This window comes from Nicotiana tomentosiformis, chromosome 5 (genome assembly GCF_000390325.3).
Source record: "Nicotiana tomentosiformis chromosome 5, ASM39032v3, whole genome shotgun sequence".
Lineage (NCBI taxonomy): Eukaryota > Viridiplantae > Streptophyta > Magnoliopsida > Solanales > Solanaceae > Nicotiana > Nicotiana tomentosiformis.
In genome coordinates, this window is record NC_090816.1 from 129,582,323 (window position 1) to 129,599,314 (window position 16,992).

The following is a 16,992-nucleotide window of genomic DNA, read 5'->3' on the forward strand; positions in this document are numbered from 1 at the left end:
AGCTTTGTTACACATTTTTTTATATATAGGGTAAAAATTAATAATAATTTAAAAGGTCAATTATTACTATTAGTATTATTTTATTTTATTTTTATTTTTATTTTAAAATAAAATAAATTAAAAAACCGAATTTTTTTTTTAATATTGTTTTAAAAAACAAAAATTCAGATGGGAATAAAAAAAATAGGAAAATTAGAAATATAGAATTAAAAAAGTAAAAGTAAAAGTTGGTGGAAATTGTTTAATAAAAAAGTAAAAGAAAGTGAAAAATTTTAAAAATTAAAATTAAAAGAATGTGAAAATTTTAAAAAATAAAAATTAAAAGAAAGTTGGAATTAAAAAATAAAAGTAAAAGTAGATTAAATTATTATTTAAAAAAAAGAGTAAGTGGAAATTAAAAAAAGACACGAAAAGTAAAATAAGTGGGAAATAAAAAAGGAAAAGTAAAAAAAGTAGGAATTTAAATATAATAAAAGTAAAAAATAAGAAATTAAAAAATAAAAGTAAAGGTAAGTGTGGAATTTCTTTTTTAAAAAAAGAATAAAAATGGGAAATGGAAATTCTTTTAAATTAAAAATAATAAATATAAAAAAAAACTGAAAAATTTCGAATTTTTTTCTATAAATATAAGAGAAATGTGAAGAGAAAGAGAGAGAGAGAAAGGAAAAAAGAGAGGGGAGGGATTTGGAGATAAATATTTTTATTTTTTCTACGCTATGGGTGGCAAGCGGGCCGGCCCGAGCCTAAACGGGCCAAGTGGGCCGGTCCAAACGGTCCCGATCCCTGCCCGGTCCCAAATTAAACGGGCCAAATGGTCTTTTTATAGGGACAAGCCCGGGATCGGGACCAGGATCGTTTGGTCCCGGGCTAAACGGTCCCGGCCCGCGGGCTAAATGGGCTAAGTGGGCCCAACTGATTTTTTTAAAAATAATTAAATAGAAATCAGAGACAAAAGGATGTTAAAAAAAATATCTAAGACAATGCCTTGTAAATTTTATTATATAATTGTGACCTAAATATTTTAATTCAAATTTAAAGTTTAAAGACAAAAATATTGTAAAGAGATATTCAAAACAATGCCTTGTAATTTTATATTCAATATTTAATATCGAATATAGCAATTATATATATATATATATATATATATATATATATATATATATATATATATATATATATATATATATACACACTATACTATACTATATATACATCTTATATCGAATATAGCTTATATATATATATATCGCTTATATAAGATGTATATATTAAAACTTAAGAGTTGGAACGAGTTACCGAATTGACGAACAACTTGTTGAAAATTGATTATCGTTGAATACTTTAATTCACCAACTTCACAATTGTTTCACAAATTGTAACAATAAAGTAAGCAATAGTAGCAATTATAGAATAAAATTAGAGAGAGATTGTGATAGATTGATGATTTTGTAAGAAAAATGAAAAAATGAGGGGGTATTTATAGTTAAAAATAGTAAAAAAGTGTAATTATAAAAAGTTTGGGGTTAAAACAAAGTTTGGGGGGGGGGGGGGGGGGAGGGTTAAAAGGCTATTTTGGATAGCCTAACGGCTACTTTTTAAATTTTAATTTAAATAGTTGACTGTTGGGACCGTTTGGCCCGCGAGGGGACCGGTCCAGTATCGGTCCCTGTCGGGCCAAGTGGGTCCCGGTTCTGGCGGGCCCAAAATATAGGACCAAACCATGAGACCGGCCCAGACCCACTAAAATCGATCCTAACGGTCCTGGCCCGTTTGGCTCGCGGTCCCGGGCTTGGACCGGCCCACTTGCCACCCTTATTTTGCGCTAAGGAAATTCTATTTGTGTTATTCTTTTTTCGTCTTTCTTTCGAAAAAACCAGCAGCTTCACCACCCCAAAGCCACCAACTCTTGACCACTTTTGAGCCACCATTACCCCCCCTCCCCCCCCCCCCCCCAAAAAAAAACAAAAGCTCTAAAAATAGCCACCAAATCGTCGGTTTTGCAAGGTCGATTGAGGTTGAAAGTTGAGATTTTTCGCTCGAGTTTTCCGCGGTCCGAAGGGTCCAGTTGAGAGCTATCTGATCATTGAGTTGTTGTAATTTAAATCCACAATCATCAATACAAAGGTTCACTTCTCTTTATATTTTATTTTCTCATTAATGTTCTGGGTCACTCTATTTTAATTTAACTTTGAGTATGATATGGTCGAGTTTGCATCTGAGTGTGCTAAAATTAATTTGTTCTCATGTTGAGTATTTGTTAAGATTAATTTATTGTCCTTGCTGGTAATCCATATGGCTAATCTTATTGATGAATATGTATTAATTTGCTACTTTTCTTGTTTATTCAATGAAGTAATGGCTTTCCATTTTAGTTGCCGAGGACCAAAAATAAATAAACATTCTCAAGCTAGCCAACTTTTCCATAATCAACTTATTTCATTTCCTTCACAACAATATCCATACATCATGACCTTACAATAATCTCAAAATTAGTAATTGAATAATATTCGAATATCGTAGCTTGCTTTAGGGGCGATTAATAATAAATCATAGTGATTGTGGGTACGATTCACGTGGTATAGTCATGATATGTAAACCCCAATTCAAGTGTGTGTTTCACGCGACTTGACCATAACTTCAAATAATAATAAAAATAAATATGTGGTAAATCGCGGGTGCGTTTGACGTGGCGCGGTTTGCAATGTGTACCAAAACGACAAGTGTACAACATCGTAGGTTGTTCAAATAAATTACATAAATACTAAAAGTGGTTAAGCAAATAATTAAAAGCGGTCAAAAGTAAAATGCACAATAGGTTTAAAACAGGTAATAAATAAGATAATTAGGCCAAATATTAATTGTTAAGTGACCGTGCTAAAACCACGGAACTCGGGAGTGCCTCACACCTTCTCCCGGGTTAACAGAATTCCTTACCCGATCTTCTGTATTCGCGGACCAAAAATAGAGTCAATTTCCTCGATTTGGGATTTTAAAATAAATCGGTGACTTGGGACACCATAATAACTATCCCAAGTGGCGACTCTAATTAAATAAATAATTTAATTTCGAATAATGTCACTTTAATTGGAAAAACTTCCTTATCTCCTCGAAAAAAGGAGGTGTGACAACTCTGGCGACTCCGCTGGGGACAAAAACCCATAATCTATGGTTCAGGGTTCAGAATTCGAATTTAGAATAACTGCTATACTTGGCTTTTGTTTTTATCTATTTTTTACGTGTTTGAGCCTAATGTGCTAAATGCCACTTTTTTACCGCTTTGATATTGTTTGAACCGTATATAAAACTGTTGTGAAACCCTTCTTCTCTCCGAGTCTTCTAAATCTTCTGGGAAGTGCACGCTGGCGTGACTTCTTTTCTGTTAGTGTCATATCCTAATTTAGAACGAGGATCAGATTAGTTAAAAAGTGTGATGGCCTTTTGGTTACCGGTACGCTGCCCCCCATCGGCTCGAGTTGTCCGCTCGAGTAAGCCAGATCTAAAACAATACACCAGGTTTTAAACCTAGAATAACATAACCTCATGCCGGATCCCTAGTAGGTACGCTTGTTTGCATCACGTGCATTTGACTTTGGGGACTCAACACAGAGGTTGGGTCCGTCTAGGACAGGAGTACCCGAAATAAAAAAACTATCCTGATGCATTTTACGTGCTACTTGTACATTTATTTGCTTCGGCTTGCATGTTGACCGACATCTAGAATAGGGAAGAAAAATAAAGAAAAACCAAGATTGAGGTAGGAGAGAGAAAACCACCCGTTTCTGAAAACCCTGGTGTTAAAAAAATCTCGAAACTGAGCCGAAATTTTGAAAAAAATATTATTTCAAAATAAGTCATATTTTCCTGTTGCTTCAAACTTACGAAACTGCGCGGGTCTGATTCTCACCGGATGTGAGATACGTAGGCAAACCTCATCGGTTCCGGCCCCAATTATTAAAAATCCAAAAAATATTTTCCATTAATTCCTTCTTTAGGAGTCTTTTCTTAGAAAAATCCAAACAAATAAAATATAAGAAATTTTTTTAAACCCAAAAATATTTTCTTTGTAGCAGTCTTTCATTTGAAAAAAGAAAAAACAAATCAAAATCCAAAAAAATATTTTTCACCATTTTTAGAAGTCTTTTGCCTAGAAATTCAAAACCAAAATCAAAAATCAAAAATCCAAAAATATTTTCTTTTCTTTCAAAGCCTTTCCTTCGAAAAGTTGTGATGAATTTATGAGAGTTGGACGGTCTACACATATTAGGCATCCAGTCCAAGAGGCATGTCATGTTCATTGAAGTCCGCATGCACTCCAGATAAGTCCTTCTTTCTTTTTCCCGAATGGGATACCACTCGTCTAAGTTCATTTGTCCATTCCATTGTGTGCTTTTCTTTGAATCCCCTTCGGTCTAATTTTGTTCTGAAACTAAGACAAAGAAAGGATGGCAAAAGTGATTTACAAGGTTTTTTGTCTGATACGAGCCAATATTCAAAAGGCACCCAGCCTCGGCAAGGGCATCAAGTCGACTCCGACTGGCCATAATGGCTGATGTTTCGAAATCAAAACTCCCGAAAAGAAAGGAAATCAAAGTCAAATGCCCACAAAGGCAAAATAAAGTTGAAAGGTTAAGTCCTACGTGACTAACCGTCATGGCAAAGTCTGGAAAAGCCAGAGGTTCTCTAGGGTCAGAAATGCAATCGGTATTCAGGAAATAACCAGCTGCAGTTGAAAGGGCCGATATCAAGTGACTAAAACATTCAAGACCACAAAACCAACCACCATTTCAAACTAACAAATTGTTCTTTGTTCAAAAATAAAAGAAGAAAACAGGTGCAATCCAAAAGCAATCTTGCAAGAAGCAAGTGCAACCAAAAAGAAACTGCACAAGGGCTAGAAACAACTTTGCAGCAACAACTCCAAAAAGAGAAGTTTCCTCCAAAATTCTTTCCCGCATTTACTCATTCTCTGAAATGAAAAAAAAAAAAAAATGATGATGAAAATGATATATATAAAAAAATAAAGGAAGAAAAAGTTCAAAATCATGGTAGTTTAGGGTCTCCAATCCCTAGTTGCGTTTTCCAACATAGGGTTTTCACTCCCTAATTAATTTTTATTATTTTATTTTTAGACATAAGGTCTCCACCCCCTAGTCGCTTTTCCAACATATGGTCTCCACTCCCTAGTTGGTAATTTTTAGACATAGAGGCTCCACTCCTTAGTCGCTTTTCCAACATAGGGTATTCACTCCCTAGTTGATAATTTTTAGATATAGGGTCTCCACTCTCTAGTCTCTTTTATAACATAGGGTCTCCACTCCCTAGTTGATGTTATTTTAGACATAGGGTCTCCACTCACTAGTTTCTTTTCCAACATAGGGTCTCCACTCCCTAGTTGATGTTATTTTAGACATAGGGTCTCCACTCCCTAGTCTCTTTTCCAACATAGGGTCTCCACTCCCTAGTTGATGTTATTTTAGACATAGGGTCTCCACTCCCTAGTCTCCTTTTCGAATATAGGGTCTCCACTCCCTAGTTGATTTTTATTTTTTAGACATAGGGTTTCCACTCCCTAGTCGCTTTTCCAACATAGATTCTCCACTCCCTAGTTGATTTTATTTTAGACATAGGGTCTCCACTCCCTAGTCGCCTTTTCGAACATAGGGTCTCCAGTCCCTAGTTGATTTTATATTAGACATAGGGTCTCCACTCCCTAGTCGTCTTTTCCAACATAGGGTCTACACTCCCTAGTCGCCTTTTCCAAGATAGGGTCTCCACTCCCTAGTCGCTTTTCCAACATATGGTCTCCACTCTCTAGTTGATGAATTTTAGATATAAGGTCTCCACTCCCTAGTCTCTTTTTCAACATAGGGTCTCCACTCCCTAGTTGATGTTATTTTAGACATAGGGTCTCCACTCTCTTGTCTCTTTTCCAACATAAGGTCTCCACTCCCTAGTTGATTTTATTTTAGACATAGGGTCTCCACTCCCTAGTTGATTTGATCTTAAATGTAGGGTACACCACTCCCTGATATATTTGCCAATATAGGGTATCCCATTCTATGGCCACATTTTCCCAACATAAGGTACACCAATCCTTAGTTGAGACATCCTTTTGATAATAAAGGAACACCACCCAAAATAACAACACGACTCTTTCGGGGTACACCACTCCCGACCTTTTATTGCTTTCAATAAAGAAGTAGTTTAGAATTTTATTACAATAACTCATGAAATTTTTCTAGTGCAAAATGGGGCAGAAAAATTTTGTTCGTTTGTTTTGGTGCCTGAGTAGGTTTTACCTCGAGGCACAGGGTTCGAGATGACCAAAAGAAGAAGTCTCAATTTAGAATTAAAGAAAAGAAAAATAAGTGAATCCAAAATGCAAAAGCAGTTGAAAAGATGCGGAATGCTCAAGACATGACTGAAGCCACGAGCATTGGAGTCCCGTTTTGATTAGAAGAAGCTATAGAACAATGAACTAGAACCTATAACTAGCAAGCATCAAGGTTTAGATCAGAGTCTGCATGAATAACCAGTCAAGACTCAAGATCAAGTTTCAGAAGACTCATAGTTAGGAATCTTGTAACTCATAACTAATAGGCTTGTTTAGTTTTTATTTTTATTTTGATATAATAGCAGGATTGCGGACCGGAGCCTCGACGGAACCTCATTTGACTCCTCAACTCATCATTCCACCATTCTCTTTGAACTACACGCGACCTGATCCCCCTGTAACCCGGGGATATGTAGGCTGTCCAAAACCAGGACTCGGTTGCACCCTATCTTTTATTTCTTTTCCTTTTGAATAATGGTTTGGTAAAAAAATTAGTTACATGGCTCACCTAGTCTTTACCTGAAAACTCTTCATGTTTTCAAGTAAAGAGGGGCAGCTGTGAGCACCTAATGTTTGATTATATTTGAATTTTTATTACCTTCTACTATGTAAATATTTTCAAAAATTTAATATATATATTTTTAGCTTTCTCACACTTTTTTTATATATAGGGTAAAAATAAATAATAATTTAAAAGGTCAATTATTACTATTAGTATTATTTTTATTTTTATTTTTATCTTTATTTTAAAATAAAGTAAATTAAAAAACCGAAAAAAAAGAAATTTAAATATTTTAAAAAAACAAATTTCAGATGGAAATAAAAAAGTAGTAAAGGTAGAAATATATAATTAAAAAAGGTAAAATTAAAAGTAGGTGAAAATTATTTAATAAAAAGTAAAAGAAAGTGGAAAATTAAAAACAATAAAAGTAAAAGAATGTGGAAATTTGAAAAAATTAAAAGTAAAAGAAAGTTGGAATTAAAAAATAAAAGTAAATGTAATTGAATTTATTTTTTATTTTTTTAAAAAGTAAGTGGAAATTTAAAAAAAAAAAAGTAAAATAAGTGAGAAATATAAAAAAAAAAGTAAAAAAAGTGAAAATTTAAATATAATAAAAGTAAAATATGAGAAATTAAAAAATAAAAGTAAAGGAAAGTGGGGAATTATTTTTTTTTTAAAAAGAAGAAATATGGGAAGTGAGAATTCTTTTTAATTAAAAATAAAAAATAATAAAATAATAAAATAATTTTAAAAAATCTGAAAAATTCCGAATTTTTTTCTATAAATAGAAAAGAAATGTGAGTAGAAAAAGAGAGAGAGAAAGGAAAAAAGAGAGGGGAGGGATTTGGAGAGAAATATTTTTGCTTCTTCTATGCTAAGGAAAATTCTATTTGTGTTATTCTTTCTTCGTCTTTCTTACGAAAAAACCAGCAACTTCACCACCCCAAAGCCACCATCCCTTGACCACTTTTGAGCCATCATTAATCTCCTCCCCCCCCACTCCCCTCCCCTCCCCCCAAAAAAACAAAAGCTCCAAAATAGCCACCAAATCGTCGGTTTTGCAAGGTCGATTGAGGTTGCAAGTTGAGATTTTCCGCTCGGGTTTTCCGCGGTCCGAAGGGTCCAGTTGAGAGCTATCCGATCATTGAGTGATTGTAATTTAAATTCACAATCATCAATGCAAAGGTTCACTTTTCTTTATATTTTATTTTCTCATTAATGTTCTGGGTCACTCTATTTTAATTTAACTTTGAGTATGATATGGTCGAGTTTGCATCTTAGTGTGCTAAACTTAATTTGTTCTCATGCTGAGTATTTGTTAAGATTAATTTATTGTCCTTTTTGGTAGTTCATATGGTTAATCTTATTGATGAATATGTATTAATTTGCTACTTTTCTTCTTTATTCAATGAAGTAATGGCTTTCCATTTTAGTTGTCGAGGACCAAAAACAAATAAACATTCTCAAGCTACCCAACTTTTCCATAATTAACTTACTTCATTTCCTCCACAACAATATTCATACCTCATGACCTTACAATAATCTCAAAATTAGTAATTGAATAATATTCGAACATCGTAGCTTGCTTTAGACGCAATTAACAATAAATCATCGTGATTGTGGGTACGGTTCCCGTGGTATAGTCATGATACGTAAACCCCAAAAGTGTGCGTTTCACGCGACTTGACCATAACTTCAAATAATAATAAAAATAAACATGTGGTGAATCGCAGGTGCGTTTGACGTGGCGCGGTTTGCAATGTGTACCAAAACGACAAGTGTACGATATCGTAGCTTGTTCAAATAAATTTCATAAATACTAAAAGCGGTTAAGCAAATAATTAAAAGCGGTCAAAGGTAAAATGCACAATAGATTTAAAACAGGTAATAAATAAGATAATTAGGCCAAATATTAATTGTTAAGTGACCGTGCTAAAACCACGAAACTCGGGAGTGCCTCACACCTTCTCCCGGGTTAACAGAATTCCTTACCCGATCTTCTATGTTCGCGAACCAAAAATAGAGTCAATTTTCTCGATTATTATGGTGACTTGAGACACCATAATAACCATCCCAAGTGACGACTCTGATTAAATAAATAATCCTATTTCGAATAATGTTAGTTTAATTGGAAAAACTCCCCTATCCCTCGAGAAAAAGGAGGCGTGACACAGTATATGAAAGAAGAGGTCTTACGATATTTTACCTTTAATTCCTAGTGTTAAACGACATGCATTTTGAAGGATTTTCTTCTTTGCACAATCGTAGTTTCATAATGATTCTTAATTACGCTCAAGAAGTATGGTTGCTACTAGGGAGCTCTTTAAACTACGAAGATGAATTCGTAATTACCAAAACTACGGGGTAAGTTATCGCAATTTTATAAACTAAATGGGTAAAAATTTCAATTTACCCTTTCTAATTTTACACTAATTGCCAACATCCTCAATCTCCACGAAATAGCTGCCATAGATGTTTGCTAACTGGTTATTTTCCACTCCTTGTTCAAAACTGAACCACCACCTCTACCGTCGCCGCCGTAACCACTACCTGATTTTCTCTCCGGCGATCCTATTTTCCGGCACCGGAAAACAAATGGTCACCACTAGCAGCAGCAGTAGTTCAAATCCCAATAACAGTAAAGGTGCATTTACAACAATTAAAGAAAGAGCCACTTTTGAAAAAGAAATAAAAAAGAGCAAATTTATTGCAATTGCTGGCCATATTCCTGACGAGCGTTCTGCCCAATCCTTCCTTTCAGAGGTACCCTTTTGTGTAAAGATTGAATCTTTGCATTTATTTCGTTCTTGGAATTGGAATGTTGAATTTGTTTTTGAAGATTCGTGTTTAGTTTGGTTATATTTTTGTAATACTTGATTGGATTTGATTTTAGGTAAAAGACCCTCGAGCTACTCATAATTGTTGGGCGTACAAGGTATGTACTTATGGCCAAAATCATGTTTTTATTGCTATATTATGTTAGGAATATTTGGTATTTGATGAAGAAAAGTAGCTTTAATATATAATACAACCACACCTATTGAAAACAAGTGTAAGTGTATGCTCTGGAGTTATTTAGCCTTTTAGAGATTTATAAGTCAATAGAAAATATAAAGAACTCCTTAGTTGAGTTTATGTGAAGTATCATGATCCGTGAGGCCGACCGAACTTGTTTGGGACTGAGACTTAGTTGTTGTTGTTGTACTCGTTTGGGATTTTAGTGTAGTTGATACATTGGTTACTTGAGAACATGTGGCTGACTTGTAGTGAGTAGCATTTTCAGGTACAACTGTTTCCATCCATAATGATAACAACTGTTTGATGTTTTTAGATTGACAACTAAGGAACAAAGTCTCTAGTTTTAGGTTTCTCCAAATTTAGCTCTTTATCTTACCATGTGAAAAATGTTATTGTTTGTTCTATTTAGGTTGGAGAACAATATCGGAGTAATGATGATGGTGAACCATCCGGTACTGCTGGAAAGCCAATACATTCTGCAATTGCATCCTCAGGATTGGATAGAGTCATGGTTGTTGTGATCAGGTACACCATTTTATTCAGTAAACAGTGTTAATACTAGCATAATATTTGTCAAGGAGATGTAAACTAGACTTGCATCTTTCTTGAGGTTAAACGAAAATTCATGCACCTAAACTGGGGACTGTTTCCAAGAAGTGAAAGTATTCATGTTTCTTTATCTTGTTGCTTTCTAAATCGCAGGTATTTTGGAGGAATTAAACTTGGCACTGGCGGTCTAGTTAGAGCTTATGGAGGAGTAGCTGCAGAATGTTTGAGAAATGCTCCTACGTGTCTCATAAAATCTAAAGTAATAAACTAATTGCTTGAGCAGCTTTCTGCCCCTTGTCCCTTGCCCATCTTGTATAAGCATAGTTTCAAACTCCACTTTTAATGCTGATCCTATTCTTCTCATTTCATTCTTCGCTTTTAGCATAAACTCGAGACCTACTCATGATTAGGCAATACTTTTGGCTTCAGGTCCCGATGGGCTTGGAGGTTCCTTTTGACCTGTTAGGGGTTTTATACCATCAGGTAAGTTTTTATGTGTGAAAAATGCTAATATTTGTTGCTGTTGCTCTATTTATATTCTCTAGTAGTGTTTGATTCTTCTGTTCCCGTTCCTTTTCGGTCCATTCTCTTAATCAAAAGCTGGACGCATCAAGAGCATAATTGGTGCATGTTTACTATATGGTAGTGCATTTCTGAAGATCTGTTTTGTGATATGCAGCTACAGTCTTTCCAAGCGGAGGACATCAAGCAGGATTATGATACCGGAAAAGATGGAGTCACCATGGTCACTTTTAAAGTTGACTTTGACCGTGTACAAGGTTTAGAGGAAGCTATTAAGGCCAACTGCAGCCGTGACATTGTATTCTACAAAAGCTAAGAGTTTGCCATATCAGTTTGTTTGGTGGTTTTGGTTCCATCTTGCTGGAACTTATGGAGATCTTAAATACCTTCTCATCCAGAAGCAAGCTGCTCGTCAAGATGGATAATAACATTCACTCTTTTCTGATAGGTTCAAAGCATTGCTCTTGTTCACTCCAAAGTCTGAGCTAACAATTTAGTGAGTGGATTAGCTTCATTACCTGATTGATACACTCTAGCTGGAAGTAGATTGCACTTTCCGTCTCCTTTTTTTGGTTTCATTCTGTGATTGGGAGTCACTATAGGAAGGACCTTGAAAGCTGAGAGGTGGATTGTCCTCATTTGCTTTCATGTTTATACAAATTCCAGAAATTTATACTTGTACATCTACTGATACTTTTGTTTTCAGTTCTTATGAATAAGAAATGGATGTCTATACAGTTTACGAGCTTAGTCTATAACCGAGCTTAGTTTTAAGTATGATCTGTCTGCAGAAAGTGTTGACATCTGTTAATGGCTAACAGCTAATAATGGTGAAAGGAAAACTAATGTCATAAGATATCATGTATAACCTCTGTGATTATCATATTTGAAATCTTAACTTGTGATACAAAATCTAAGAAAAAAATGTGCAGTATCCTGAATTTTCTTTTGAACTGGTGTTTAACTATAGGTAGATGGTAACATTTAATGCAGTGAAGAGCCTTAAATTACAGCGATGTGATTGACACCGGCTTATGTTTCTAGAATTGATTGGTCTCTTCATGTGCCCGAGCTGAGAGTATCCAGTTGCATTTGAGTTATATATCATTTCTTCTTCGTGAGGTTTGAGTTATTTACATGTTGATCCGCATTTTCGGACGTATGGTTCATAAGCTATGCAAACGCTGCAGTATAGCTATTCTTGTGGTATTCAGAAATTGTGAGACCAGGTAATTCATCTATAGTTCATATTTTGTGATAATTACGTAGAAGAGTGGAGAAAGCTATATGATACTAAAGCCTGTATCCTCAATTCCTCATATGTTTGTGGAATGTATTGTAATTGATCTCTTTGTTCTGAGGATATGATCAACATGTTTTCCTTTTCATCTGCAAATTGGAGCTGGAGTAATGCTTGCGTTCGGTGAAAGTTCAAGGTAAGATTGCAAAATAGTATATCATTGTTGGTATTTTCTGCTAAAATTTGAATGCTGATAACTGATTGCCGAGATCCTTGTTTGATTCTGCCTTTGATATTGTCTCTTGATGCTGAGGAATTTAATGCTAGGTCATTGTTCGGTGATAATACTCTGTACTACTTTCGTTATAGGCTCTAACCATGTGCAAACAAAATGCAATCAGTTTCTTGTTCATTTGTGGTACCCGCTCTGTGACTTCGATTTTGCTCGTCATATTTTGACTTTTAACACTTGAAAGCATAACTTGTTTAATACTTGTTGAGGAACTTATTGGTTCATATGTGGACTTTTTTGTATTGAAATTAATATAGTAAGGATAAATTTATGTCTGAGATTATCATATATTAACTCCAGATTTTGATTTTACGCATATGCTTGTGGTTCTTTTAACCTTATTGAGGGATATCAATTTCAATTTTATCAGCTTGTATGTATCTACTTTGCCCCCGATACTATGGTATAACTCTTGTTGCTAGTATTATATATAAAACTATTATGGATTGATCAAATGGAACAATATAGAATCAATCCGTAGATTAGTCTATTTTGTGCAGCATTCTCTGAATGCTGAATCTCATTATTGAAAATGTATCCAAATTTTGTCAGCTGTTGTATTCCCTTAGTTTTGTTTGTCACTGAAGATAGAATTGAGTTCTAGTGCCCTATTGGTGAAATGAAAATCTGAGGATACAGCAGATGTATTTGATTTCTAATAGATCCGTTGATGGACATTGGTCCTAGTTTAACCCCAAGCGCTAGCTCATAATATGAGGACTGCCCAAGATTATTTAAGGAGTCAAGCGACCTCATCCCATAATGTGGGACTCCGATAAGATCCCTCATTCCTAGCTCTCTGTATATATGGACTAGTGATGAGTGATGCTACCTCTTGATTATCCTCTAGGATACTCAGTATTCTGGTTGGGCGTCTTTCAAACAGTGGCGGAATCAGGAGTTCTGACAAAGGGATTAAAAAGAATAAGAATAAGTCAAATACGAGATTTGAACCTGTTATTCTCTTTTGTCAAGTGGATTCAAACATTCATGTATGTGCAAAAAAAATTGTTTGTACCCTATTTGTACAGTATAACTTTCCGATGAAGAGTATTCTATTGAATCCCTTTATTTTATGTCCGAGTTAGTATTTGTTTTGTCAATCTTTTTACGGGTAAATTTCACAAATTGTCATATAACTATGACTTTTTTTTTTAAAAAAAATCAAAATCATACTCCTATAACTTTGTTTTCTCACACAAAAAATCATATAACTATGATTTTTTTTCATCAAAGTCATATAACTTTTTCTCACACAAAAATCATAAAACTTTCACTATCTCACACAAAAAACATGATGGTCGAAAAATAAAATTTTCAGTAATATTTTCTTATTTTTTATTTTTTATTTTCAATCTAATAAATAATTATCCAATTAAAATAGGAGAAATATGAGTATTTTTAGCTGTTCTAAAAAATAATAGCCGATAATATATATATATATATATATATATATATATATATATATATATATATAGTGTGTGTGTGTGTGTGTGTGTGTATTATATACATATAATATGCACATTCCATATATATATTTTGGGCTAGCAAATGCAATTAGTCTCGGTCGGCCGATTAATTTTATATTTTTCATTTATAATAGGAATGATCCAACCCATTTGACCCAATATTCATATACTAAGTTAAAATAATACTAAAAGTAAATTCATGAGATTCTGACTATAAAACAAGGAAATAAAGGTATAATTAGAAAGCACTTGAAATAAAAATGCTATCGATTGAATAAAAATCTTGAAAAGAAAAATAAAAGATAGAAGTATTATGTTTTGATGGATTTATTATTCACTTTTAGTATTATTTTAATTTTTATTTATGAGTATTGGGTCGGGTGGATCAGGCCGGGTTGACTCATCCCTATTTTAATTGGATTATTATTTATTAGACTGAAAATAAGAAAATAAAAAACCACAAAATAAGAAAATACTGTAATAAAAAATTATATTTTCCAATCACTATAATTTTTCTGGGAATTAGTAAAAGTTTTATGATTTTTGTGTGAGAAAACATAGTTATATGACTTTAGTGAAAAAAAGTCATAGTTATATGACTTTAGTTAAATTTTTTTTATAGTTATATGATCATTTGTGAAATTTACCCTTTTTGCACGTTGAAACACAAGAGTAGTTTGATAAAAAGACATCCACATGTCCTTTCCATTTCATCCTCCAAAGTGGAGCTACAACTATTGAAGTCGGTGAGTCTAATTGAATTACTTTATCGAAAAATTATACTGCGTAGATAGAAAAAGGGCAGCCCGATACACTAAAATCTCGCTATGTGCAGTGTCCGGAGAAGGGTCGGATCACAAACAGTGGCGAAACCAGAAAATTCAATAAGGGTGTTTAAATTTTGAACACCTTTGCAGTGGGCTATGCAAGGGTGTTCAAAATCTATTTTTAATCAATAACAAGTAATATTTTACCTTATACATAGTATAATTTTTCGGCGAATGGTGGTTAGTTGACCACCCTTGGGCCAACATAGCTTCGCCCCTAATCACAAGGGTCTCTATTGTACGCAGTCTTACCATGCATTTCTGCAAGAGTCTATTTTCACGGCTTGAAACCCATAACCTCCTCGTCACATGGCAACAATTTTACATATTTAAATATATCTTTGAATCCTCTCCTTCAAGTACAATATTTTCACATTTTCTTAAAATCAATTTGTCAGAAATTTTGACTTGCACCACTTCTCTGCTTATCTCTTGAAAATGAGATGCAATGATTAACAGAACAACCCAAGACACCAAGATAGACTATATGAAGATAGTGACAAATGTTTCCTTCTAAGCAGCATTACCTAAATTTCCAGATGTAAAGCCTTCACATCTTCCACGTAGCTTAGCTAAGCTTACTCTGCTTCCTTCACAGCTTGCAGTAGCAAATTTTCTTCTTCAGTTCGTCATCCAATGGAAAAACCTTCTAAAATTATAGAGCCTAAGTCAGAGTTTATATCTTGTAGTGGGATGTTTTCAGTATAAATTAAGGCTCAGTTGAAAGAAAGTTTCATTCTACTCTCAAAATTGAAGTCTTTGGTTTTGGATACTGAAGAAAGTTACAAGATATGAAGCTCAGTAGTTCTCTACTTCTTCTAGCACTTTTATGTGCATCCCTTTTTCTTGCTTCAACTTTAGCAGCTGATGAGAAATCTCAAAATGAGAAAAAAGGTAATGTGTACAGTACTTCTAAAGATTAATTAATTAGGTCAGATTTAGACAGTAGTATTATTTCTATTTTGCTTAAACATATACACTATTGATTTCTTGGTTTACTTAAATATAGTTTAGTTTATAAATTAGTTCTTTTTCATCCGTCTTGATGTTATATTATTGCGAACTAATCTTTCATGCACTGACAAGAAATAAAAGATAGGAGTACTTTATATGACTTCCTCTTCCCTGTTTCTCACTTTACGTTAAGTTCTTTCTTTTTGACCTGTTTTAAAAGGAATAATATCTTTTTATATTTGAAAACTCTTTGACGTTGATTTTTCGTTCTTATAATTATAAAAATGTCATAACATAAAAACCACAACTGAGAATATTTTTGATACATGTCAAACTTTAGTCTTTTCTTTTAAAATTAACCATATAGAATACATGTCAAACTTTAGTCTTTTTGTAAATTACTTAGCAATATTAGTTCCATGCATGCACTGAGAAATACAATATGTTGTATGTATGTAGCAGCAAATGAAGGCCAATCAACTGTTCAATTAGATGCCGCAAAACAAGGCCAAGGCGGCTATGGAGGCGGAGGTCATGGCGGCTATGGAGGCGGTGGTCATGGAGGTGGTGGTCATGGAGGCGGCGGCTATGGAGGTGGCGGTCATGGAGGCGGTGGTCATGGAGGCGGTGGCTATGGCGGTAGTGGCCATGGCGGAGGATGCAGATACGGGTGCTGCGGCGGATATGGGAGAGGAGGAGGCTGCAGGTGTTGCTCTACTGCTCAAGAAGCTCTGGCCTACATGCAAAAAGAAGCCAATCGCCCATAAATGAAGAACCTAAACAACTTAATTCTAACTGCTTTTGTAATAAGTCCAAATAAAACTACGTACGTTTCTTGATTTCTAGCTTTTAGCGTAATGCAGTTGCATGCATGTGTACTGGAAATGATATAGTAGCAAATATGCAATAAGTATCAGTATTTTATTCTCTCCATATCCGTCCCTAATTTTCCTCCATAAATGTTCCCATAATTTCCTCAAGCTCGAACAAACAATTCTACGAGCCATAATTAGATTTTAAAAAAATAAATTAAAGTCCCACTGCATGGTGCATGCTTTTATTGATCAGAAAATTACAAGGAGGGGGATATATTCTTACCTCCATACAAAAGGTGAAAGGGATCCGGCTCCCCTCCTGTATAGAATCTCTCCAATTTCACCCGTGTAAGTCTAATTTAATGACATATGTCATTTTTCACATCCAAAGGCCAATACTAAATTAATCCCTAAACTATGGTTAAAACTAAATATTCCTATAATTTAGCCTTTCCTTAAATGTTTCCTTT

General features: G+C 34.3%; 2 protein-coding genes across 3 annotated transcripts; both read left to right on the plus strand.

Moving 5' to 3' along the window:
• The first annotated feature begins 9,280 nt into the window (after window positions 1–9,280).
• On the plus strand, window positions 9,281–11,670 carry LOC104099442 (uncharacterized). The gene is made up of 6 exons (XM_009606435.2): window positions 9,281–9,599; window positions 9,730–9,771; window positions 10,264–10,379; window positions 10,557–10,662; window positions 10,833–10,886; window positions 11,083–11,670. The coding sequence occupies exons 1-6, from the start codon at window positions 9,309–9,311 to the stop codon at window positions 11,239–11,241; spliced, it is 768 nt and encodes a 255-aa protein (XP_009604730.1). The 5' UTR covers window positions 9,281–9,308; the 3' UTR covers window positions 11,242–11,670.
• Window positions 11,671–15,440: 3,770 nt separating this feature from the next.
• Window positions 15,441–16,640, plus strand: LOC104099443 (glycine-rich cell wall structural protein-like). 2 transcript variants are annotated; one of them, XM_009606436.4, is made up of 2 exons: window positions 15,441–15,647; window positions 16,167–16,640. In XM_009606436.4, the coding sequence occupies exons 1-2, from the start codon at window positions 15,545–15,547 to the stop codon at window positions 16,472–16,474; spliced, it is 411 nt and encodes a 136-aa protein (XP_009604731.1). In that variant the 5' UTR covers window positions 15,441–15,544; the 3' UTR covers window positions 16,475–16,640. The 2 variants fall into 2 exon arrangements, with proteins under 2 accessions (XP_009604731.1, XP_009604732.1); XM_009606437.4 differs by having other exon boundaries at window positions 16,170–16,640.
• Window positions 16,641–16,992: the final 352 nt, after the last annotated feature.